The 26,777-nt window shown below is 36.5% G+C and overlaps 1 protein-coding gene across 1 annotated transcript in view; it reads left to right on the forward strand.

Moving 5' to 3' along the window:
* The window catches only part of RASGRP1 (RAS guanyl releasing protein 1), a gene marked incomplete at both ends in the record, with an annotated part of 39,740 nt that extends 19,715 nt beyond the window's left edge, over nt 1–20,025 (forward strand). The window contains 14 exons of the mRNA XM_080618512.1: nt 2,028–2,098; nt 2,572–2,703; nt 4,364–4,517; nt 7,767–7,940; nt 8,544–8,660; nt 10,435–10,710; nt 12,168–12,248; nt 12,834–12,938; nt 13,936–14,045; nt 14,698–14,842; nt 15,553–15,589; nt 16,180–16,326; nt 18,093–18,466; nt 19,891–20,025. Of these exons, the coding sequence (XP_080474638.1) occupies nt 2,028–2,098; nt 2,572–2,703; nt 4,364–4,517; nt 7,767–7,940; nt 8,544–8,660; nt 10,435–10,710; nt 12,168–12,248; nt 12,834–12,938; nt 13,936–14,045; nt 14,698–14,842; nt 15,553–15,589; nt 16,180–16,326; nt 18,093–18,466; nt 19,891–20,025 (2,058 nt within the window). The remainder of the gene's footprint in view (nt 1–2,027; nt 2,099–2,571; nt 2,704–4,363; nt 4,518–7,766; nt 7,941–8,543; nt 8,661–10,434; nt 10,711–12,167; nt 12,249–12,833; nt 12,939–13,935; nt 14,046–14,697; nt 14,843–15,552; nt 15,590–16,179; nt 16,327–18,092; nt 18,467–19,890) is intronic.
* Nucleotides 20,026–26,777: the final 6,752 nt, after the last annotated feature.

Raw genomic sequence — 26,777 nt, forward strand, 5'->3', positions numbered from 1 at the left:
GTGTATTACTGTTCCATTATTTAAACAATATACTCTTTCTTCACAGGTTTTGGTTGTGGTTTTGGTTTGTTTAGGGTTGGGGTTTGGTTGTTTGGGTTTTTTTTGGGGGGGATTAGCTTATCAACCACAGAACAAAAGATGAAACTCCATTTCAGATTTTAAGTAGGATAAATCACCCTCCATTGGCCTTTGACATAATATCTAGCAGATGTAAGATTAATGTAGGCACCTCAGTTAAGTCCTGTGAACCTGGGCCTAAGTTTCAGATCTCTTTCGCTCTCTTTCTGTCCTCCATATAAGTGGAAGAACAAGGAACAAAAGGTCAATTCTTGAAAATATTCTAATTGTGTCATCTGGAGATGAAAATTTTCAACAAATATTATTTCTTACTCACACTATCGCTTACTTGCACTGGAATAAATAATAAGCTTTTCCCTCCTATTTTCTCCCATTTTGAGGTAAATGCCTGAAGTCATAACAGTGTGTTTCTGGCTCATTAGATTTTTCACAACAAAGCTACTAGATCATATTGGCAATACTAGCCTTTGAAAAAAAAAGTAATTGTGGCATATGTTACCTGACTTAGCTTTAAAGAATGTTTACACCTAATTAGATAGGAGACTAGGTACAGGAAGCAGACCTGACAAGCTAAGAATCTCCAGCCAATTTTGATACAATTTAATTTAGGTAATCCTTTCTTTCCCCAGACTCTGTATCTTACTGGCTTTTAAAAGCAGCATCATTTACAACCAAGCTTTACTGTAGTGTTGGGTTCTGACTATCCTGCTGCTTCTCTAACCAAGTAATAGATCAAGTGTGCTAAGCTCCAACTGTGCTGTAGTGCACATTTAATTTATGCTCATATGGTCTTTGAAAATGGAAGAAAGTAATTGCTTGTATGTTTCTGAGAAGTAATGTTTTCTACAGTGAGAGAAGTGATTCAAACTTTTATCAGACTTGTGATTTTGCAAGCTTGTTTTTTGACTGTGTATAGCTCCCTGTAAAGACATTGAAAGGTAAAACCAGTTTTGAATGGATCAGATACCCTGGGCTCTTGTGTTTTGAAAAACCTTGCAGATGTCCCAGTTTCACCATTTCCCATCCCCTGAATTACGTGAGTGATTTTTAGATGGTTATGGGTGATTTGTGAACCATCTAAATTCAGACATTCAGTTCAGGGCCCTCCAAAATATTTGGGAACTTAGTCAAACCTTACTGGTTCTATAGTCAGCCTAATTTAAGCATTTAACATGGGTGCTTACATTGTGGGTGGTATGTCCCCTCAGTTTTGGTAGTTTTAGGCTTCCATTAATTTCAGTCAGATTGTGGTAGGATTCACAAGGTATTTTCATTAAGTTGTATGTGTTAGCACTGAAAATATATGTGTAATCTACAGCAGAAGAAGCAAGATATGCATAATCCATTTTCCAAATGAAATTTCCAAGTCTTCAAAAGACATTGGCTACCATATCAAAATGTGCTTTACAGACCTAATAGACTAAAAATATTAAATATTTCCAGTTATCACAACAAGTCAAATAAAAACTGTTGTGCAGTTAGAAAGGTGAGATTTGCAGAGAGAGGCATTTCATATTTTTCTCTCCCATTGTATGCAACTGGTTGCATTTAAAAGAAAATAGCATCTTTTTTGAAAATCTTTAGTGAATTGTAATTAACTGAAAAGGCTTTCTTCATAGAAGTGGTAATTGGTGAATTTAGTATTTCAGATTCTAGTGAGATGTGCATGAGTTTTATTAGAAATTGTGAGGCATGTTGCAGAGAAAAAAACATGTAGAAAGCGGAATCGTTTCACTACTCAGTACTTGGGCAGCTACATCAGTATTACAGTAGTCATATGTACAATAAACTTTTGCTAACAGTCTTGCTATATACTTTGTATATACTTGTGTAAAACCCTAAACTAATATTATTTGTCATCAGAATGATTCCTATTGCTTACAGGGATGGAAGTATCAAGCATGTTATATTTCATATCATATGTGAATGGACGTGGTTTTCCTTAACAGTTTTCTACCTATCTTAATGCTTTAGAAAGTAAATCTTCCATGCTGTGTGTAAAGATATGCTATTTTGTGAGGTAAGAATATTCTTGCTTGATAGGTATTAGTCTGCAGCTATCCATGTGCCATACGTAAGAATGCTTTTGCATATGTTAAGCTGATATTAAAAGGACAAACAGCTATACTGCTTCAGCTTTTCAAGGTTCACTTTAGTAGTTTTACACAGAAAGACCCAACCGTCTTTGTGCACATCCATTGAAGCTGGTGCATGAATTGCTGGGTCACAGTTTTTAAGTCTGTATCTTAACCATCAGTGAAAACTGACAGTGCTAGCATTGGTAGTATTGTGTCTAATTTTATTGTATAGGTCTATTAAAAAAATGAAGTGGGATATTGCAGCTATTTTTATATTGAGCAAACTATTGTATTCAGTAGGTAATTCTTAGTAATTCCTCTCAGTCACTTGAAATGATTCTGGATCACTTTCAGCCTTACTGATGTTAGAGTAAAACCTTTATTTTTGTGTTTCTGTATTTTCAATGTGCAATAGGTATTGGATTACAGAGTTCTGGGTTATGTTCAAAATGGACTCTAAACTATCCACAACTATGGAGGAATTTCAAGAACTGGTTAAAGCTAATGGTGAGGAGTTACACTGTCGTCTAATTGACACAACTCAAATGTGAGTGCTGAAGTCTCAGTATGCTCAGAAAACAAACTTTTGCTCAGAATTTCCTGTATTCAAATATAATGTCTCTCCAGTATAGCAGCATAATTGTCCTATAGTGGGTTAAGTTTATAGGTCATATATTACCTATCCTCAGAAAAGTTTATACTTCATTACAGATATTATATATATATTACATAGAGAAACAGAATATATTTCAAGAATGGCTTAGGTTGAATTTAACTGCACTGTAGACTTTGTGCTGATTTGCTATGCTAGGTAGATTTTACTCTATCCAGGGAACCTAGAAAATTTGTAGAGGCCTAATGACTTTGAAGGATCACTTGAAGTCAATGAGAGAGGAGAATACATTTTGATTGGTTAAAACAGATGAGGCTAAAAAAATGTGTTTATATTTTTAACACCAAAGGTAAGTGAGAAGATGTAGTTTATTACATTGTAAAACTCTTGATTCTATTTTATGTGATTTTAGTTAGAAGATTACTTGTCCTGTCAAGAAAAAATCCTACAGCTATACATGGCGTAGTTCTTTCTTGGGAAAAGAACCTTTCCTGTTATCAAGGATACTAAGATAGCTCTGTGGAACTGCGTAACAGTGTCAATTTGTACTTTGGTTGGAAACGCACAGGCAAAAGCAGAGCAGAATTTGGCACACATTTCATATCTGGTTATGAAAGAGGTTTTTTACTTTTTCACATTGTCCTGGGTTTAGCAGTAGCAGTCACTTTTTCTCCTTCTTAGTAGCTGGTACAGCGCTGTGGTTTTGACTTTCGGCCTGGGAATAATACTGATAAAGCCGATGTTTTCAGTTGCTGGTCAGAATGTTTACCCTGACCAAGGACTTTGTGAGTCTCATGCTCTGCCAGGGCAGAGGGAAAGCCAGGAGGAAGCAGGGACAGGACACTTGACCCAAACTAACCAAAGAGGTATTCCATACCACAGCACGTCATGCCCAGGATGTAACTGAGAGTTACTCAGAAGGGCTAGAGCGCTGCTGGGTGGGGGCAAGTTATCGGTCGGTGAGGTGTTGTATTCTCTTCTCTTGTTAGTTTCCCTTATCATTATTATTATTGGTGGTAGCAGTAGTGGTTTGTGTTATACCTTAGTTACTGGACTGTTCTTATCTCAACCCGTGGGAGTTGCATTCTTTCGATTCTCCTCCCCATCCCTCCAGGAGCAGGGGGAAGAAAGGGTGGGGGGAGAAGTAGACTGCGTGGTTCTAATTTACTGCCTGGGCTTAAACCACAACACAAATTCAATTGAATTTCATTACTCTATGAGTGAAGAGTGTAGGGTGAGAGTTCATACTCAGAGGCTCATCAAGGAAACCTGTAAGAATTATTAAATGGAGGAGCACTGAATCTGTTCACTGAAGACAAAGTTATGGATAGTAGTTCTGGAAGTGCAATATATAATTTTGTGCTGTTTAGTAATAATAGTTGTATTGTACTTACTTGCTGCATCAGTATAATAAAGACTAACAGTATTTTGTCATACAATCTCGAATGTATAAAAGGAGCTAGCTGTTTAGAAATTCAAATAACTCACTTTTTATTGAAGTAAGGGCTGAAAACAATGATATTTTTGTATTAGGGAGAGACAAAAATTTTGCTCTTCAGAAACTAACTCAGGGTAATTCTGTTTTGTCTAAAAGAAATTCTAGGGATTGGTCTAGGAAGCTGACACAGCGTGTAAAGACCAACACCAGTAAGAAACGGAAAGTCTCACTTCTTTTTGATCACCTTGAGCCAGAGGAGCTATCAGACCACCTTACCTATCTTGAATTTAAGTCTTTCAGAAGAATATCAGTAAGTGATTTTTATTTTTTAAATTTATTTATTTATGTACTTACTTATTTTAAAGAAACATATGAAGAACATAGAAAACATGGGAGAGAGGTAGTACTATAAGATTAACCTTGCAGTGCAAGCTGTTGGACAAGCTGAGTCTGTGTCTAGACTCTTTTTGTTTGACTAGTGTTGAAGGTGGCCAGTGGCACTTACTCTGGGTACATACCCTTTTGCTGCAGTCATTTGAGAGAGGGAGAGTGAACCTTTTAAGCAACTGTGGAACAGTCGGGGCAAGGTCAGTTGGAAGGAAGAGAAGTAAACTGTTTGATCTTCTTCTAAATTAGTAACAGAAAGTTAGAACAAGCACAGGAACAAGCAGCCTCCTTTGACTCAAGTCAGTAACCAGGCTGAGATGAGATGAAGGAAACTTGGAATATTTTCCTAGAATGCTAACCTCCTGTGGCTGTAGGAAGCAGTGCAGCATTCTTGTGCAGTGCTAATGGACTGTCTGTACAGAAGTCTACTGGACTCTGCTTGCCATTTTTTATTGTGCATAACAAAATAAAGACTAGGGATAAGGAAACAATTGAGAAAATGCCATTTTTTAAGGTAAGGGGGGTTTAAAATATTTTATTATACAAGCTTTCGAGTACACAAACAATTTTTAAGGATTTATCTTTTTGTTTTGTAAGGATTTATGTTTTCTTTCATTTGCTTTGTTTTTTCAGCTATGTTGGCAGCTTATAAGATGCTAAATTCCCCATGCACCCTGGCTTACACCCTTGTATGCTACAGCATTACTTCTGTTCAAACCTGATACAGTTCACAGATGGAAAAGAGAAGTGAACGTTAGAGACCAAATTCTAAGGTGGTTTCAAAGTCAGTGTGATGACAACAATGAAAGCAAAGTGGGTTTTTTAGGGTTTTTTGTTTGGTTTTGTTATTTAGTGGTTTGGGGTGGTTTGGGTTTTTTTCTTTCTTTTTTGAAACTCAATTTGGAGATGAAGTCTCACCAGGAGAGGGGCTCTCAATAGATTGTGGAAAATTTCACTGTTGTGTGTTAGTGTTCTTTTTTTTTTTTTTAGCTGACAGTACATGACTCTTCGTGTTTTGTTAAAATTCAAAAAGACATAGAAGCAAAGTCATGCACAGATTACTGCCTGTAGGCAGTAATAATATGCAAAGCTTATATAACTCTTAGCATTTTCAAGCTCTGTGCAGACAAAAAATAATTAATGATTAATAAGCATAACAAGTATGATTGCAGTCAGAGTGTCAGATGTGTCATGGAGCTCCAACAGTGACATACTTGTCCACATTTCATGTGCTGGGTCCTGCATATGTTTTAGTATAAATTGAGTTACCAAGACCTCAGATCAGAAAATAATTTGTAATTAATAAATAGCTGTATAGATTAACTCTTTGCAGACTATGTTCAAGGTATGCTAACCCACAGGATCCTTTTGTTATTCTGACATGGCAGTGTATGCTGGGAGACAGGCTGCAAATGACTTGCGTGTTATCAGTCACAGGAATAAGTATTCATTGGTTCAGTCATTTGAAAGTCAAGAAAAAATACTTGATCCCCTGAACATATATAGCACAGCAAAATCTTCCAGACACCATGTATCCTGCAGCAAAGAAAAATGCAGGGAGTGGTGTTCACAGAGCAAAAATGGCAGGTATGCTGGTGTTCGGAAACCATTTTAACTTACAGTTACAAAATACAGGGAGGCTACACTCTTTTGTAAGAATCTGGATTCTTTTTTCTTGTTGAGACTCATAAGTTAGTCATTGCAATACCAGACTTCTGAATTATTTAAGTACCTGGACTTCTTTACCATATCTGCCCTTAACAATCTCATTAAAGCTGACCTCATTAATAAATTCTTACATCAAAATTATTTCAAAACTTTAAGTAAGATATTAGATATAAATTTGTTCAGCATTAAAAAAAAAATGCTTTTCTGAAGGTGAAAGCTGCTGGGAACAAAATATAAACTAATCAAACTGCTTCATAATTGTACTGTAACTGCTATGAAGTCCGTAATTATGTAGTCAGATATTAAAAATTATCTATCTGTATAAAGTAGTTGCTTAAATTTCAAGATCCAGCCAAATCTGGCTGGGGTTCAAAATTCAAACAGTAATTTTAAGTAAGTACTATGTAATCTCAGAGACAGCTCTTCTTATTACTGTTACTTATTATTAATTTAATAGGAGGACAAATCCAGAGATGCCTGCTGTCATATCTGCTTTTTAAAATGTTAATAGTTCTTATTAAATGTATGGAAAAATTGAAAAGTGGAGAGAAAGTGAGAGAGGGAGAGCAAAAAGAAACAGCAGCCTGACAATTTATGACCTTTTCTTAATGATCAATGCCATTCAGCATACTCCTATGGCCTTAAGAAAGCAATATGCCTCTATTACAGGTATGAATTTTTGGTAAAATGTTAGTATTAGTGATCATAGTAAAGAATGGATATATAAACCCTATGTCGCATTTTTTGATGATTCAAATTCTTGTGTATTCTTGTTGTTGGATAAATCAAGAGAATGGGTAAGCATTGCATCAACAAAACCAAATGATTGCTTCTTTTTGACTTTACTGGTAAGAATGGCTTAAAAAAATCTTATTTGGTACATACAGGTGTCTACTGAACAATTTTAGAACACTTTGGTTAAATAAGAGAATCTCACAAGCTGTATTAAAAATATTAACAAATCTGTAGCCCTCATTCTTAATGGTCTTGTATAAGTTTTATATTGATCTCATTGAACTTGCTTTTTGTATTAGTATAGTTTAATTCAGAAGTGTGACCTACATACATAAACTGAACACTTAATTTCCTTAAACTATCACTGAGTTACTAGATTACACTTCAAATTCAGTTTAACCTTCCCTGTTGAAGCCTAGATTCAGTGAATCTAAGGAGCCACTGAGGCTGGGAGGATAGCCATCATCCTAAATTTTATGAGGCAAGGCTCCTGAGATATATATGATGTAAATGGTATGATACAAATTATGGCAAAAAGATGCTTTCAGCTAATTCAATTAGTTGAAGCCTTCTGCTTTGAACTGAACAAAGCTTTGACCAAGGAGAAATTTCAGTCTTACGGATATTTAAGGTGTAAAATATGTCTTGCTTATTTCATTTAAAAAGCAGGCCTTTATCTGCACACAGATCATGAGGTATATGAGTTTTCATTTAAGCTCTTTGTTTTGTTTGTTTTGTTTATTTGTTTGCTTTTTTGTCTGTTTTTAAGTTCTCAGATTATCAGAACTACATTGTGAATAGTTGTGTGAAGGAGAATCCAACAATGGAAAGATCAATTGCTCTTTGCAATGGTATCTCTCAGTGGGTGCAGCTAATGGTTCTCAGCAGACCAACACCACAGCTTCGGGCTGAAGTGTTCATCAAGTTCATTCATGTTGCACAGGTCAGTTAAATTTTGACATGTGTAGTGTTTATTTTGTCTTTCTCTGATACAGCCCTTTAGGTGTTCATCCCATGCTGCTACTGTAAGGTCGGCTGGGAGTGTTGGTACTGAAAACCTGGTTTCACTGAAAAGCTAGTCTTACTTTTGAATCAGCTAGTGAGATTCCAAGCTGTGACTGTGTCCCTTTCCAAAGCATGAACCACTATTATGCCTTTGGCCATAATCAGCAGCATTTCTATCAGATATGCCTTACTGGATAGAAGAAGAGATATGGTCCTATTGGTAATCTTTGCATACTAATTCAACTGCAATCATAATCAAGATAATAGGCAGCATTTCCTAGTTGTGGTAGGCTGTGGGAAGAGGGAGAAGTACTGAGGAAGTATTTTGAAGATTTAGTGTATCTTCAGAATTAATATCTAATAACAGTAGAATAAGTATGTTGCACCCAGTAAAATCACAGCTCATTACCAAAATGGATACTGGCACAAAACTTGTAAGACTTTAGAGGAAGACGGTAGAGGAAATGCAGAATTTGGATATGTGTAGTGAACAACTTGAACTTTAAAAAATAATACTATTTTTTTTGGTATGTCAACACAGAAGCTCCACCAGCTGCAGAACTTCAATACATTAATGGCAGTGATAGGAGGTCTCTGTCACAGTTCAATTTCTAGACTCAAGGAAACAAGCTCATGTGTTCCTCATGATGTAATTAAGGTTGGTATCACTCCTCTAAGTTTTACAAAGATGGCCTTTAACTCTTTTTGTCGCTGCACACACACAAAACCAATCTTATTTCATCGAACAAGATAGAGAGAAAACCAGGAGAGAAAAAAAAAAAAAGAAAGAATTCCTTTGGTTTTGGAGGGGTTTTCTTTATTATTTCATCTCTATGATACCAGTTACTCCTACACTTCCAACCCCACTTTTCTTCAAGATTTCTATAGCTTCTCTAAAGTTTCTCTTTGAATACTCAGATGCAACAAGCTGCATTTTCATTTATTTGCAGTTATACAAAATAGCATTCAAACACAAAAGCAGAGGACTGTATCCTAGAACATTTGAGGAAAAAAACTATTGTCACTGATTGCAACATTGACCATCTTGAGTCTATGAGTGCTAGCACAGAGCTCTGCACTTTGAGTTTAAAACTGAAAGGACTGGTTTTGTTTATCTGATTTCCCTGGGACAGATTTTATCTAGTTCAGACATGAACAAACTTAGTACTAGTATGCACACATTACAATACAGTGAAATGTTAGGAATCAGTTGTCATTCCATTTGAATTCTTGTGGAATACCGATACATTTTTTTGAGATTCTTCCTACTAAAACTGTGAAGAAAAGCATATTTTTTTAGCTGTATTATATAATATGCTGTATTACTGTATCTTCTTTAGAGCCTGAAAGATTTTGCATAGGTATCTAATGAACCTGTTTTGATCACAGTATAATCAGTTTGAATGAACGGTGCGTACCTAAAGTACCTGAAGTATAGACCAGAAATATGACCTCCTGCTGATAATTGTTGCAGCTCTCGTGTTCTATAAAAACCAGTTATCAAGCTTATTTTAGAAGCATATTGTTTTACAAATTTCGTCATTACAAGAAGTGTCATTACAAGATGTGTCCATCATTTGAGTAATTTCTTTACTGCAAGATATTGTATACAAGCACTAACAGAAAGCAAGTAAATAAAGGCTCTTAATTAGTGTCTTGAGAACACACTTTAAAGTTTAATAATAACAAATAATTTGCAAAGGTTAAAAATCACGGGGTTAGACAGAACTTCCACAAGAAAACATCTGTCCATTGATTTTATAATGTTAAGAATCAGTATCTGTATGGTTTTACACAAGGGAAATATTTATACTGCTAGACTTAAGATTCATTTGGTCTTTACAACAAGTCAAATATACTGTTTTTTCTTCATTTCCATGGAAAAAAAAGTTTTCTTAAAAGCACAGATGTGCCACCTTGAACTGTAGTAGGAGTTCTGGTCATGCCGTGATGGGACCCTATCACAATGTAGGGTTTCTCTGCCAAGACTTTCCAATTCCAGCAATTCCAGCTGTTGACCTGGAAGCTGAAGAAGTGCATTCCACATTTTAAGGTGAAGATGGTGGGTTTTATGGAGATCAGAGAGCTTGTGCTATGCATTATCTACATACACATCCCCTTGATCTGAGAGGATCCTATTTATTTTACCAGCATTAATGCTGGTCTTCCTACATTATATACTATAATATTATATATTTATTATAACTATAATATTATTATATTATTATAATATATAATATTATCTATTATATATTCTAGATAGTTAAATTAGGTGAGGTAAATACCTAGATTTCGTTTGAAACCTAAAGCTTTAAAATGCATTTCAAGAGTCATTGCAAGTAAACCCAATAATAATAACATGGGAATTTTTTGTGCTATATGACCAGAATAAAACCAGTAACCAATTTTGATTTTTTTGTTTTTATTTTTAGGTTTTTAATGAAATGACGGAACTGCTTTCATCGTACAGAAATTATGATAGTTACCGACGTGCCTATAATGAGTGCAGTAACTTTAAGATCCCAATACTTGGGGTCCACCTGAAGGACTTGATATCACTTTATGAGGGCATGCCGGACTACTTAGAGGACAAAAAAATTAACATATACAAACTATACTCTCTGTATAACCACATAAATGAGCTGATACAACTTCAGGAAATGCCACTTCCCCTGGAGGCTAATATGGACCTTGTTCATTTACTTACAGTAAGTCTGTTAGATGAGATAAATACCTCAATTTAAAAAATAATTTCATATACCTCTCAAGCAACTAAGTAGAGAATCCTATTAATTATAAGTACATAATATTGTAAGATTTTTCTTTCCTTAATGGAACATACAGTAATAGAAGAGGAAAAAGTTAGTGATACTGATTCATCTGGCAGCAATGGTAGAAGTGCCAGTTCAGCAGTATGCTTACAATTCTTTCTATAAGGCAAGGAAATGTTTATTATATATGCTATATATGACAGGACATAAATTAAAAGGTATACTTCATTTCAGAGCAGGATCTTCTAATCTGCTAATATTTCAGGGCACATGACTTTCCTGTTTGTTCCTGGATTTTTCCAACAGTCTTTGTCCTTCTGTTTCCTTTCGTCGTCAGCTTTCCCATTAGCAGGCAAATCAGTTTGAAGAGGTATTAATAATTCCATACATAAATCAAAAATTCATAGAAGTAACATTTGAACTTTTGTTTTTGAGTGTCAGAAACTACTTTTATTTCCCTAAGAATCTAAAATTATTCACTATTAAGACTACAACATTAATGTTTGCAGTTGTTCACAGAAAGTTGTTGCATATCTGCAATTTGAATGTTATTAATTGGATAAAATAGCATATTTTGATTTCTTGTTTATATACCTATGGCTACAGTAGTGTTGACTCTCTTAACAAGTTTATACTTTCTTTGGGCTTGCCATAGATTGAGGCTTGTAGCATATTTATGCCTGGGTTTTCTGTTCAGTCATGTCTACTGTATTCTCGTGCAAATAGTTAAAAATGTTACCAGTCTTTAATCTCAGCTTGGAATTTGTATATCTGCTGTACTATTTTCCAGGACATATGCAAAAGTGAAAGTATAAATTTGACAATTTTTTCTATTTCCTTTACATACCCAGCTGTAATATTTCTCACTGTATGTAATTGCCATTAAGAGCTAAAGGTTCTCACTAAATATATTCAAGCCCATCTTTTATCTTCATCATGTACTTCTTAGTTCAATACAGTCAACCATTTGGATTGGTTTGGATAAATATGACAAGTTTAAACAAGAGTTTTCTGAGAATTTGACTTGATGGACAGTTTCATTGGAATGGTGCTTTTGTGCTTAGCTGCACAACAGACCCCTTGAATATTATGGGAGTAATAGTTTTTTTTCAGGTTTCTTATTAACTGACTGCTAATTATGCCTACAGTCACTTCCTGTGCTGATGACTGTGGCTGTGTAATGATAAAGATTTCCAGATAATGGCAGTAACAGTCTGGAATTTAGAAATGTACCCATTTCAAATCATGGTGAACACCTGTGCATCTCACGTACATTTTTTCTAGGTGCCACCTAAATTAAAAATCCTCAAAAAAATACTCATGCACATGAGGAACAGGTTTATCAAGGTGTAGTGACTGGTTTGGAATTAAACTAATTTTGTGTTTGATTGCAGCTGTCCCTTGATCTTTACTACACAGAAGATGAAATTTATGAGCTTTCATACGCACGAGAGCCACGAAGTCACCGAGCTGCTGTAAGGGCTTTTACAGAGTCTTAGTGAAAAAGACCATAAATTTAATGAGTAACATAACTTATCCCTTGCATTAATTTTATTTTATTTTATGCTAATTTGAAAACATTTCACCTTTATCGACTGAGCAAAATCTGTTAAAGAATAAATTGCTTAGTTGATGATGAAACCTAAGCTGGAATATATGGGAGAGTTAACACCATATCAGGTTTTATAATATGAACACAAACACAAATGAAGTTACTTGTGTAGAGACATGACATCAGGCTCAATCTGGGCAATTGATACTGATTCTTTTAAATGAAGAATTCTGATGTGATTTAAGTGATGAAACCCATGAGCGTTATATTGTAGTTTTGTTCCTGTTTTATAAATATGGAAAAAATTGTGAATGTACAGGGCTGTTGGTGAACTGTAATAATAGAAGGAACAGCCACTGTTTTGGACAGAAGAGCTTACTCTGAAGTACCATCTAATTATCAAAAGTATAATGTTGGGTCCAAGAGGCCATTTGTCACAAATGACGGAAGTGTAATCCAGAAAATCTTTCCATGTGGTACTAATGAAGTTCCATTCAATTTATTCTAGCCTTTGACACCTTCCAGACCACCAGTAGTTGCAGACTGGGCCTCAGGAGTAGCCCCAAAACCTGATCCAAAAACCATCAGCAAACATGTTCAGAGGATGGTAGATGTAAGTATGGTTGGCCCATTAATCTTACATTTCACTCACAGCCTTAATCTCTAGGTATGAGGAGATAGAAGGGAAAAAATACTGGACATATTCAAATCTGTGCTGAGTTTGTAGCACACCTGTCCTCATAAACAGTATTTCTGCATAGCTGTAAATAGCAGCAATGGCTGATGAGTCATGGAAGGAAATTCCTTAAATGGCTAAGGAACCAGTAGGGAGTGTGAATGCCAGTGACATTCTTTCAAGGAGTCAGGGAGTCCATTTCTACCAGAGATTCCAACATCATGTTATTTGGTCTGAAACTGGGCCTCTCAGTAGCTTTACTCCTAGCAGCCATTGCTTCTTCTCTCTCACGGGTCACCTGCTTTTCAGAAAACCATTCAGTAAGCTCAGGTGATTGATTCTAAAAATGACAGAGGTAAAGACTTTTCTTTGCATCCTTGCTTCATCTTCTTCTAGACACTTCTAATTTTGCTGGGTATCCTTTGATACTTGCTGTTTTGGAATACATTTCTAAATTTGGCCTAGGGGTTCTCCTTGCCTTAGGGCAAGAGACAAACAGTAATGTCGAAATAGGTGTCTACATGACAATTCTGTCATATAACTACTTTTCACATGGCATTCACCTGATGAAATAAAACAGACAGCTACACTGATGTAGCTGCAGAGATCACCACTGAGAAGACTAATTGAGAGGATTTAGTACAAGTTGTATATGTAGACATGGACATAATGATCTTAAAGCAAAACTGAAAAAGAGATGATTGTGTAGTGAAGCATTTAGTCCAGCCTGTGTTGACTTATCTACATTTTGCTACAAATCAAGATATCTTAATGCTTCTTTAATCTCAATCAAAAAAGGTGGTTTGACTATTGGCACTGTTTAATAGTTACTAGGAGAAAGTGGGAGAGGAAATCCATAAATATTGTGGAGACTTTCTAAAGTGGTAATTCAGTCCATTCTCCTTATAAACTGTTCTAATATTACCTTGCACAGTCTGTCTTCAAAAATTATGACCATGATCAGGATGGATACATTTCCCAGGAAGAATTTGAGAAGATAGCTGCCAGTTTTCCTTTCTCATTTTGTGTAATGGCAAAGGACTGGTGAGTACCTAGTCCTGCTTATCAACTTTGTAGCATGTTTTTGGAGGGCTTTGGGGGGTTTTGTGTTTAGATTTTATTTCTGTCATTACAGTGGTAAAATCATCTCTTCACCCACAAATAGAAGTGAAAATATGACAAAAACATTTTCTAAATGTGTTGTGAATGTCATCTGTATGAGCTTCCAGAAGTTGTAACTAGGCAGATGTAGGAGGAAGAACTGGTAATAGAAAAAAAAAACAAACCACTTTTTTTAATGATATTCAGTATATACTACTAAGGAACTTCCCTAAAATGAACGTGTTCCTCGAAAATAGAGAATTGGCAAATGTATACTTTGGTCAAATTAAGAACATTTTTCTTAACAGGTAAGCATGGAAAAATACAATAGTGATTATTCAGAGATTTTCTGTGAAGTAGTTTTGAGGTTGCATCGCATATGCAGATATTTCATTTATCCTTACAGGCTGCATTTTAAATGTGTAGACAAATTTCTGTAGACTTTGGGAGCAGTCGACAAGATTACTGAGATCACTACAGTTTTTGGCCCATGAAACTATTTCTATTTTAAATTGTGAAGAAAGATATGTTTAATTCTCCTTATGCTGTTAAGAAAATGTGTGTCTCACAAACAGCTTCTCTTGTTTATTTTCAGGGAAGGTCTGATTAGCAGGGATGAAATAACAGCTTACTTTATGAGGGCTAGCTCAATCTATTCCAAATTAGGACTTGGCTTTGCTCACAACTTCCAAGAGACCACTTACTTGAGACCTACTTTCTGCGACAACTGTGCTGGATTTGTAAGCTTACTTTTTAGTAAATTATGTTAACACTGCTTGGAATAATGCCTTTTTTTTAATCTCATAATCACTTATGTGTCATATACAGAAATGGATCTATATAAAACACCAGTGAAGCTATATGGAACACAGGCTTCTGCCTGGTGTAGCTATTTAAGGTACCCTTTACACTCCTCTTGCAGTACTATTTAAACATGGCTCCCACCTTGTGGTGTTTGATTGTGTCACCAAACCGTCTCAGGCAAGACTTCCAAATCCAGAGCCTTCCACTCCTTGGGGCTGTTAGAACTCATGTCCTGGTACAGACGTGACATGCCCCCTGCCTGTGGCAAAGAAAGGTTTAGTAAAACTGACTGTCCTACCAATCCCCAGTTTAGCTGGGTTCAAACAAGGGTGCTGAGATAGAATTTTCCATCTGCTCCAGTTCCACAACTTCTCTGAGGGCTGTCAGGACTGCTGGTGTATTCATTACAGACTAGCTCAAGGTATTTTGTTTGTGATTGACGAACACATAAAATATCCTTAAATATCTTATGCTAAAGAGCTAAATAGTTCATATTTTGACCTTAACATTGAAAGGGTAGAAAACCAAGATATTCTGCAGGTGCTCAGATCTTAGAAATGAGTGGAGCTTTTAGTGGATTTTTATCCATTCTCAATGTGCAGATAGATATATTAATGCTAAGTCTTTCTGTTTGTTTGATTGTCAGCTATGGGGAGTCATTAAACAAGGATACAGATGCAAAGGTAAGGTACTTTATACTTTGTTAATTTTAATCTATAATTGCTGATAATAATCTGATAATCCTGAGATGCATTGCTATGTCTATGGACCTATTTCATCTGACCTCTCAGAGAAGAGAAGACTGATTCAAGAATAGTATGTCAGACATATGGTCCAGAAGAAATGCAAAGATGAAGGAACTCATAACTGGTAGCTTAACCCTTTGCAAAACATCACTGAATTCAGATTTCGGAACAGACCCTTCTATTCCAGTGGGCTCAAACACCAACACTGTGAAGACTGTGCAGCACATAAACAAGCTGTATTTTGCAGAGTTTTCTTCCTCATATAGGTATCTGCTTTCTCTGCAAATCCTATAGTCAGAACGCTGTTGCGACTCAATGTCGCTGTTTTGTATTTTCACAATGAAAAGGAGTTTTCTATGTTTATAGCAAAGGGATGTCATTGGTCTGTTTACAAGATGTATGCTGTTACAGGTAACACATGTATAGAACACCAAAGAAGCTTTCTTGCTTCTTCGGGAGGCAACACAGTGTAGATCTTAGATGCTACAGCAGAGCCACTGAATCATGTAAACTGTGTTTGTTTATAGACTGTGGAATGAACTGTCACAAGCAATGCAAAGACCTGGTTGTGATAGAGTGCAAGAGAAGACCCAAAACATCAGTTCCAGACAGCAGCCCAACATCTGCTCTTGCTTCAAGCCTCTGGCCAGTAGGAGTCAAAGAGCAATTCCATGGTGAGAAAAGATCACTTTAAAAAGATCAAAAGATCTAGATAGTCTTTCCTTTGCTTCTTTTCCTTTAAAAGCTGAGTTGTACAGCATCAGCTTAGGTTTTGTTAGTCAACTGCAGTGTTTAATCAACATATAAACTACAACCAAGTGTGAGCCTGTACCAGGTAACATGATTCCAGTTCTAGTCTGAGTAATGAAAGGCTCCCTTTCTGGAAGATCTCTTGTCACATGACATAATGTGTGGTGCACCAATTCCACAAAAACTGGTTGAATCTTCTGTCAGAGTCTCATGAGAACTAGATGCGATGACCTGAGCAGCTGACAGGTTCCCTTGATTCTCCTATCTTGTGACCAGCTGGTCTTAGCACACTCAGCAGTTTTTACCACTGTTGTCACATTAAGCGACCACTGCACTGTTACAATTCTGACTTGGATTTTAATGTGGAGTTTATAAAGTCAGTTTATTACGTATCTGTGTACTAGGAAGATCAGGAGCTAATTGTATTTAATTTTTCCACTTCAGCAGCTGAATCTACTACTCCTCTTCATCTGTCCGTCTTTCATTCAATCAGAAATCTGCTCTCTGTTCTTTTCTTCTACATCTGTATAAAGTTTGCATGAAAGGTGTATGAACTTTTCTTATTGTGTATTACCATGTAGACTTTCAAAGGAGAAAACATTGTCCTTGATTAAGATGTCAGGCTACTTTTGTTTTGAATTTTGATGTTCCAGATCTCTCAATACTCACTTTCTTTGAATTTTTCTCCTGCCTTTATCTAATGTGCTTCAAATCTACTTCTTGTCACTTTGATATCCATCTTTTGTGTTGTATTTAAGATTCATAATGCTGGATTCCATCTTAGGCTTTCTGTTAGCACAATGCAGCCAATTTCTCTTGATAACTGATCACACACATCTCTAAGATGGCACCTGCCATGGCTGCAGCACTGCATAATAACCACCTCATGGGATGTCATGCTTATAGAGAGGTTGAGCTGCAGTGTGTAGCCCCATATCACCCAGTGTGCCAGAATGTTGTACCTCTCAAGGCTATATCGTGTCGAAGAATGAGAATTCAGGTCTTGGTTGAAGGTGTAAGCCTCATCTGTTCATCCATATCCTCCTGTAATTCTCCAGAGCCTGCAGCAGCTACTGGACTGACTTTTTTCCTTCCCTTCATGTGTGTGAATATGCAGTCTTATTTTGTTTTCTTCCCAGTGACAGAAGTTACTTTATCTGAAACAGATCTTTTTAAAATCCTTTAATCATATCTTTTGCCCACTGCTTCTAACATTGTGGGTTCTTCCCCCCTCCCCTTTTAACTGCACAAGTAAAAGTAGTTTAGGATGACCTATACAAAAGCAGTGTAAAATTAAAAAATTCGTTGTTTCACCTTTATGAAGAGGATAAGTTTTGTCTTACAGCTGCGAGTTATGTTAACACTGAACTAACACCCAGGCTTAATTTTGCAGCCCAATCACTTAAGATTGATGGTTTATATAAAACCCTATAGCCATCTAGAAGTTTTCCTCTAGCTAATCTTGATGGCACACTTGGTTTTCCTCTTGCTGATCCATATTTATGTTACTGAGACATGCAAAGAGTTCCAAGAAACACAATGGTGAGAAACTTCCAGGGATACCTATTTTGGAGAGCAATTAATATGAAAAGAATATGTTTATTTATTAAAACCATGTTTAATTACTGTGAGTCTGTTTCTCCTTTCCTGGGATAAGATCTTGACTCAATTTATCATATATATCCTACAGGACAAGAAGAAGGACTGTTTACATTTCCTCATGGAGAAGTAGTGGAACACAGTGAAGACAGCAAGGACCGAACCATTATGCTCATGGGTTCCTCAGCTCAGAAAATCTCAGTGAGACTGAAACCATCTGTGGTTCATGAGGGTACACAGACTGATCCTGTACTGCTGGCTGGTGATGTATCTCGTAGGCAAATAGAGAAGAAAGAACATAAGATGCCAGAAAATCCTTATCTCCAGCTAGCTCCACCATCTCCATTTCCAAGCCCAATTCTAGGCCGCAAAAAGGCATATGTTAAATGGGAAAACAAGGACTCCAGCCAGAAAAAGAAGGAAGAGCATCACAGCTGTAAACCCTCATACCAGGAACTTGAGCAGGTACATACATAATGAAACAAATTCTGGTTGGAGGGCGGGTGGCTGGGTGGGAAGTTGTCACGTTACTCCAGCGTAATTAATTTCCAGAACAATCCATGAATAGCATCATAAATTCTTAGCCACTTTAACCCCAGTAATGCTTCATTTCAAGCATAAATTTTAGCACTAGTGTAGGGCTTAGGGAATAAATTTTGAAGCCCTTGTTATGATTACACTGATCCCTGTCAGTCTTAAAAGTTATAAGCAAGAACATGATCACAATCCAGTCGCTTAGGACAGCATGTTATTCTGTAAAGTAACAGAGTCCTAAATTTCTTCCTCCTTTTGGTAGCCTCTGCTCCCCTAAGTGACAGAATATCTAAGGCCGGGGGCGGTGGGGTGGGGAGGGAGGCTCTGCTTTTGTTCAACTGACAGTGAATCCTTTCTTTTTTTTGATAACTTTAAGTCACCAAGAAATTTTCCTGTGAACAGACATGATGCCTCTTGCTAGATTTCACCTGCAACAGCCCAGTTGTGGCTCACCTTACTCTACAAGTGTTCTGACAAAGTAGCTATTCATAAGGCTGTCACCTCAGATTTGGCCCAAATTCAGGTTTGTAGAAAAAAACACCCTTCCAGACAGATTAAAGAGACTATCACAGTATCAACAATGCAATGGAGAATGATCCAGATATGACTATGAGGGACAAAGGCGGATTTATTTTCATACTTTACTCATTGCTGTCTTTATTCTGAGATGGACAAACATGAAAACAGTCCAGAAACAGGACCACAGCCTGATCTTTGTATGCTCAGTGTAACTTTCAAAGTATCCTTAGCTATTGATAACATGAGCTTATCCTTTACAAAAAATGATTGGTTTATTAAGACAGAGATTAAGACAATTAGCAAGAATTTTCCAGTAGAGACCATTTCTCTTTCAGTCAACAGTCCATTCAATATAGACAAGGATGTGAAGTGTGAATGCACTTGTAAGCACTGATTCTTTAAAATGTCCCATTCATGTCAGTCCCACAATTTACACTTGTCCTTGCTCCCTCAGCAGATCCCGACCTCAATTACTGAAGAGCATCTGATGTTTTAAATTAATGTCTTACTGTACATCAATTTCTGCATTAGTAGAGCAGAAAAGTGTGAGCTGTGTTCTGGTTTCTCCTAGACTACTGCTATTACGAGAGGAGCAGTGGAGGGCGGATAAATGCAGCTTGTGGACATAACTGTCAGATACCAGCTGCTGGAAAGTTCTAAAATTATACACAAAGGATAGACCAGTGACTATGAAAACATTCAAATAAGTTACTGGTTCTGTTCCACTGATAAGAGCAACACCAGCTTATGTTTACGCCAGTCAACCTAAACATAAAACCAGAGAGTCCTGAGACAAATTCAAAATAAAATACCATTCTTTATGTTTTTTTGTTTAGGAAAGAAATATTTTAAAGGCACACAATGAAGGTTTAAAGATCCAGCTGGAACAGGCACATAAAACAATTGAATCTCTCACAATCCACAGAAGAAACCATGTAGTGGACAACCTACAACACAGAGACTGCTCCTAGCAAACAAGAGAGGAAATCTCCTGTGGAAGAATGTAAGAAGGACTGAAGGAGGGGTTGTGATAAAGCTGCTCTACCAGGTGAACTGGAGAGCCTGAAGGATGTTAAACAGAGATAGTCTCTTTACTCAATACATTTGAATATTAATCACACACTCCCAAATGTATAAATCCACTTCTTTCTTTGACTTTTTAAGGTAATTTAGCATTATCTGTTCCGTGAAAATAGTTTCTTCTGGGTTTAAGAGGAGTGACATTGTTGCTGAAGTCTCTGTTCATGATGAAGACGACGTGGATTGCCCAGTGACTTGGCTGCCAGCAGCACATATTACTCTACAAATGTAGATAGATATTCATGAGACTGCGTCTCCCCAGATTTGGCCCAAATTTCGGTTTGTAGAAACAAGCTTTCAATAAAGCTGAGTATTTAAGTTAAACTGTAGAAATATCCCATTAAGAGAAACAGTTATCATTTTGGCTGAAACCAATTAAATTATGATATGAACTGTTATCTTTATTTCCAAAGTTTAACAAGAATATTAAAAGAAGTAGTTAAGCTAATGATATTTGATTCTTAGACTTTAAGATAGATTGACAAGTTTTTTAAACCTCTTTCAGAGCTTTAGAAGTCCTGCTACTTAAATGCTTACCTTTGTGAAGGTAAAACAGATGAGGCAACAGTGAGTTTATATTGAATATTGTTTCCACTTTTATGTTCCATGCCACAGCTTGGAACCCAGCCCTACTTATTTGGCTTAAGGGATAACTTTTTGTCTGGTTATTTTTCTGTCATGTCAAAGTGGACACTGTTGTTGAGTATAAGCTCAAGGGTCATATTAAGAGGGAAACTGTACAGTAATCCCAGGGTAACAGTTATAACTGTATTCCAGAGCTCCTAATGTCTTATGGTTCTAGCAAAGGATTCTCCATTTTCGCTCTCCTAGATTTCATATGCACTTTAGGTAAAGAGTCAAGATGAGTGTGCTCTTCTGTGTGTAAATTTTGTATAGTAAAAGGTGCTAGGGAGGTAACTTAGTTTTCTTAAAGCTACAAAGTGTACATATTGTTAAGAGACAACAAAATGGTCTTTCAAGTTACTGATAAATCTACTTGTCAGAATAGCCAATTTTAAAATTGCATTTGTGTTTCAAGAGGATCTGTACGCTTTACAGTTGTACAAAACTTGCTTGTGTTATCAAACAGGGATTTGTCATCACACATTTAAACATCAGAAACTTAGGACTTCAATACATTTATTTAGTGCACTTAATGCTCCTCAAAACGTGTAAGTTACAAGTCCATTATGGATTGAAATTTAGTCAACTTATTACAATAGCATGTGTGCTTTGTGTTAAAAGTGGTATAAATGTACATTTCCACAATTTATAGTCCTTATCAAGCATATGAATGTCTTATTTATTAAGAAAAAAGTCCATTTGAAACTACTTGCCAGTTTAGTGAGTCTGAATTCTTGTTTTGAACTTGCTGTGTGCTTGCATCTTCATGTGTTAGTAAAAACAAAGGGAGGGAACTAGTAATAGTGGATTTTCTGTTACTTTACTGTAAATAATGGACATGTGTAAGACAAAAACCAGCAGCTGTGAAGACTGTGCAGCTTTTTTCCTCATACACTAAACCTGAATTATTAACAATTAACATAGAATTGCACTTTGATCAATGAAGCAATCAGAATGGCTTCAAGGTCTCCAGGATTGCTTTGCCCATTTTCTGTGAGCTTCTTGATTTTGTTCTCTATTCAGGGAAACTACAGTAAGGCGTATTTCAATAGGCATTTAGCAAGTACAAGTTTGTTTCTGCAACAATTAAAATAAACAAGATAGATAGAAGTTGAATGTATTTTCATGTATTTGGAAAATATCCCAGAAGAACAGCCAAAACTCATAAATTGTGTTGTGCAGCTGAGTGCTTGTAGTCTAAACTCTGGACTCTAATAGAATTTGTGTGTATTTGTATATACTTTGTCTGTGCTGAGGGCGGAGATCATGAACAAAATCTCTTATTTAAAAAGACATTTCCTGAACATCAGCCACTGGCCCAAAGGCTACTGTGTTAATACCGAAAATCAAGTTATGACCATAGATTTGTACAGTCTTAAATGCTAACTTAATGTTCTGCTGTGCTGTCATCTTGTTCCTACAAACAATCTGAACAACTTAAAAGGGATCTGTTTGCAGAGCTGTCCTACAGATCACATACGTGGTTCTTCAGGTATGCCGAAGACTTCCTGCTTCAAAGAGGTCAGTTGATACCTGAAGAATGTCAGAGCTCTCAAAGATCCTTCAGGTTCACTGTTTGCCCAAAGCCCCTTATTACAGTTTTCTTCCTCCCCCTCTTATTTTTTTTTAACTTCTTAGTGGTAGTCCCTTCTTTCTTTTGGGACTTCCTGCTGCATGAAAGAGTAATAGCAGAAACTGAATGCAGGGATACTGTTAAAACTGACAAAGCTACTGAACAAGACTCACATCTGTATTAATTTTCAAGTTGCTTTATGCTAGGAAAACAGATAAAGTACTAAGTGCTGTTTAAAAGTCATGTTAGCAAACACTGGTATTGACATTTATCTTGTCATGGCTAATTTAAATGAGAAGCACTCACCTTTATTCCTCCAGGCTCAGCTCTGTTTCGTGTACATACAGGAAGGAAGGAAATGCAAGTGCCCTCCCCTCCCTCCCCTCCAACCGTTTATTTTTAAATAAAGTGTGAATTCTGATGGTTTAAAGTTAAAATAGAGTAACATCACAATTAAAAAAAGCAGAGCTACTGTTCATATTCAAATTAAACACAGCTGCCTTTAAAGTAGCTTACATAACTTTTTTTGAGATTTTTTTTGTTACAGTAGCAATCTGTTATTTTGATGTAACTGATCTCTGTGGCAACTTGAAAAAATACTGGTTTAAGGTTGAGAAGATTGAAAAAGTGTACAGATTGTAAAGATTTTATATAAATTGTAAGATTTCAGTTTAATATTTATAATAGAAAAAGTACTAAGATTGCGCTTCATGACTCCGAGTTTGTATCTGAAAGAAAACTGAACCACCTGTGTACATCTTCCTTGACCTTGTCATCTGAGATACTTCTGCAGGATTAACCTAGTGCCAGTCTCAGCACAGCTTCACTTTCTGTGAGCCTTAGTAATGCTGCCTGAAAAAACAGTGAGGAAGCTCAGTATTTGTTTGCAGATTAGTCTTTCCTTATTTTAGCGCTTGACACAGTACGGACACTTTTGCCACTCACATTTCCAAGCATTACAAAGCACACTTCTTCATTAGTATAATACCTCACGTTTGTTAAGGTACCAGTTCTTGAAAGATTTCACAGTGTGGAGCCAAGTTTAAATAAGGCTTCTGTAGCGTCTGCTAACACTGGCTATTGCACATGCAGTACTGTAGCACCCTAAAGACTTGCTATTCTCTATGTTGTAGTAACCCTCAGAATACCTCATCATCTCAAAATACATTTTTACATAGGGAGATGAACATTCATTCTGCTAGCTTCAGTCATCAGAGGGAGATGAGGGAAGAAGACATGGAGTGCAGACTAACTACTGACAACACAGTTTCTGCTTATATGGGCAAATCTGCTCTAGTCTTGCACATGCAAACCAAAAGTTGTGTTTTACTTCATAAGTATAGAAATTCAGAAAAGAAAACTTCAGAAGTAATTTGAGATATTTTCTTAGTTTACGTAAAGACAACAGTAACTATCATACAGACTTACGGTTTGTTTTGGGTTTTTTTAACTAAGGCAAAAATTAACCGAGACCCCTTAGTAATCCCAGCCAGTATAACAGGGATGTATTTGTGACATGTCTGGTCAGTTGGAATTCTTCTATATCGTTATCTACAGCCTTCTGCATTTTGATCAAAATATATCTGTAATTTTTCAATCTCATAAAAAATATGTTCCATCACCATTGTAAATCACCAGCAAAATTTCTTCCTTACAAACACAAGAGGAACATATGACAGTGGATCCAAATAACACCACACAAGGGATGCAAGTAACTTCAAATACAGTACTTTATTCCTCAGTGTTTACAGCTGCTAACAAAAGTGTCTCAAATCCTGAAAAATTCCCCAACCCATTTTTCAATTCTTGAGCAAACAAAACAATACTCAGGTAGATATTCACTACGCGTGAATAAACACAAAAATGCTCACAAACATATATATGAAAACCTTTTGCTTACAACAGAATTTTTGAAAATATTTTTTCTCAAGACAAACATACAACATTTGAGAAGAGGTTTAAATCAATTATTTTCATGGTATTATTGCATTTTTTGATAAATTAAAAGCATACATTCTGACACCAGAGGACAGAAAAGGATACCTTGATGAAATGTGGTGCTTACTTTAGTTTTCAACTACTGGCTTCACATTTTGGAATTGCTTAAAGAGAGACTGAAATGGCCAGATAAAAAAAAAAAAAAAAAAAACCAAAACAAAATCTCCAACCTATTCAAGCTTCCATTTTCTACATAGTTTACATAAAGAAAACTGAAATATGGTATTAAAATAATTTAACTGTTAGAATTACATGTAGGCATATAGCTGGTTCACTTGATGGTTTACTTCGTTCAGAACCACCCTGCCCTCTACAAACAGGATAAACCAATGAGTGTAAAGGCACCAAGACACATCCACATACAATTACACCTGTTGAACTAACACCAGCCCATCTTCACATCTTAAGACTGACAAAATCTTTAGGTATAGATAAGCCACTTGATTTCCCTAGCATGCTTCCTTGCGGAAGCTAAATGCTTGACTTCTGTTCAGAAATTATTTGCAGCAAAAACATTACATTGGGATGAGCAAATAGAATTTTATATTAAGGCTTCAGTTGTTAAAAACTCCTCCCTCCACTCCTTTGCCGACCAACACTTCACCTCCATGGCCAGCGGTCTCACTTGGTGTGTCACCGATCTGTGAGCTATTGCAGAGCATTCAGCAAAAACCAGGCTCAAGAGCACAAACCCCAGTAGTATGCTCCAACACAACCCTTGGGGTGTCTCCATAATGACTGCAGAGGCTGACAATGGTGTAGGCCAGAAAGGAGTGTGGAAGAAAACTGGCAAAGGAGCTGTATTGCTAGCAATTGGCTGAGGTTAAGCCATTATTTTAAGAGTTCATGTCCAAGCTAACATGTTCAAGCAAGGAAGACTCCTGCTCTTCTTTGTTAGGCACCTGCCTGTACCCTAAAGTATGGGTAAGTCCTTATTCTTTCACAAGCAGCATTCTCAAGCAGACTATGAACAAAGAGGAAATAATGGAAAGAAACTTTTGCCATTTATCTAGATTAAAATTTGAAATGAAAAGGTTGGTGATGGCTTATTAACAAAATCTGACACATGCTTATTAAAGTGATAATAATTTGATTTTGAACAGAGCTTCATATTCAAGCATAAAGCTGCTGATGAAACAGGTCATGCTGCACATATTCCTGAAGGTAAAATAATATCTGTCACGCAAACCAGATAGGGACAGCAATAGGAAATTTGGGCAGAAAGAACTTGTAACTGTAGAACATAAAAGCAGAATGAAATCCTGAAGTTCAACCTGCAGTTAAGCCAACCTGCAGAGAAGCCATACTCAAAGTGCTTCAAGGTTTCTGAGCTATGAAATCAACAGACATCCCCAAGTTACCAGATGCCTTCCTGAATATCTCCATAATAACATGCCCCTGAATACTGTCATGAGTGTATACTTGGGCATCATCTCCCTGTTCCACTCTGTACTCAGGAGTGGCCTCACAGTAGAGGAGGAGATCTAAAAGATGTTGGACAACAGAAACTGTCCTTCTCTTTAACTGACAGCTCTAAATTTAATTCTTGCCTACATGTATTTACAGCCATAATTGTAAGAAAGTTTACTCCTTATTCTAGAGTAACACTGTCTATGAGGGAGAAGGCACCCATACGATATCAAGACAAAAGTTTCTTTCAGGTTATCAGGCTAATTGGCTGGCAGAGTAAGAGAGTCACTGAGGAAGGGCAACTGCTGTATAAGATGTCTTATTAGCTGTACAATTGGTGTTTTCCAAACACAGAGCAAGTGGGAAGGAAAAAACAAAAAACCCCAAACAAAACAAAAGAGAGGGGGGAAAAAAACCCCCAAACCAGAATGAAAAGCCTTCTCAAGAAGCTCGCTTATTCAACCTTAATGTCTCAAGGCTAATTCAGAAGGAATATATAAATGAGCTCTTACCAGATATGATGCCTGCAGAAGTTTCCTGCCCAATCTGACCTTAAACTATTTTTATGCAACACCAATAAAATGGAAAACGGGTAAAATGAAAACAGACACTATCAATACTCACTATGTTTCTTTACAGTACACGCTCTGACCTACACTTCTCTCATATAGTTATTAACACACTAAACAACCCGATTTTATTTGTTTCTGAAGAGTATTAATTCAGAATGTTCTTTCATGTGAATTCTGGAAGAATAAGAAACCCAACAGAATAATTTTGACCAAAGCCTTAAGGATTTCACTATTTGGCATGAAAATTCGTTTACATGTCCCATACGAAAAGTAGATGAAGACAAAAAGCCTGAAAGCAGCATTCTACTTTTTCAAGTGTTTCCATCAGGTTCCTAGGCGTATTTTGATATTTCTACACAGAATTTTGGAGCAGGGGAGTGGACATGTGGCATGCAATAATTTGAGAAGCTTGAACATTAAATAACGTTTGTTTAGAAAGAGTTTTATTCAGTTTTTTGAGGCTTAT

This window comes from Psittacula echo (genome assembly GCF_963264785.1).
Source record: "Psittacula echo genome assembly, chromosome: 5".
Classification (NCBI taxonomy): domain Eukaryota; kingdom Metazoa; phylum Chordata; class Aves; order Psittaciformes; family Psittacidae; genus Psittacula; species Psittacula echo.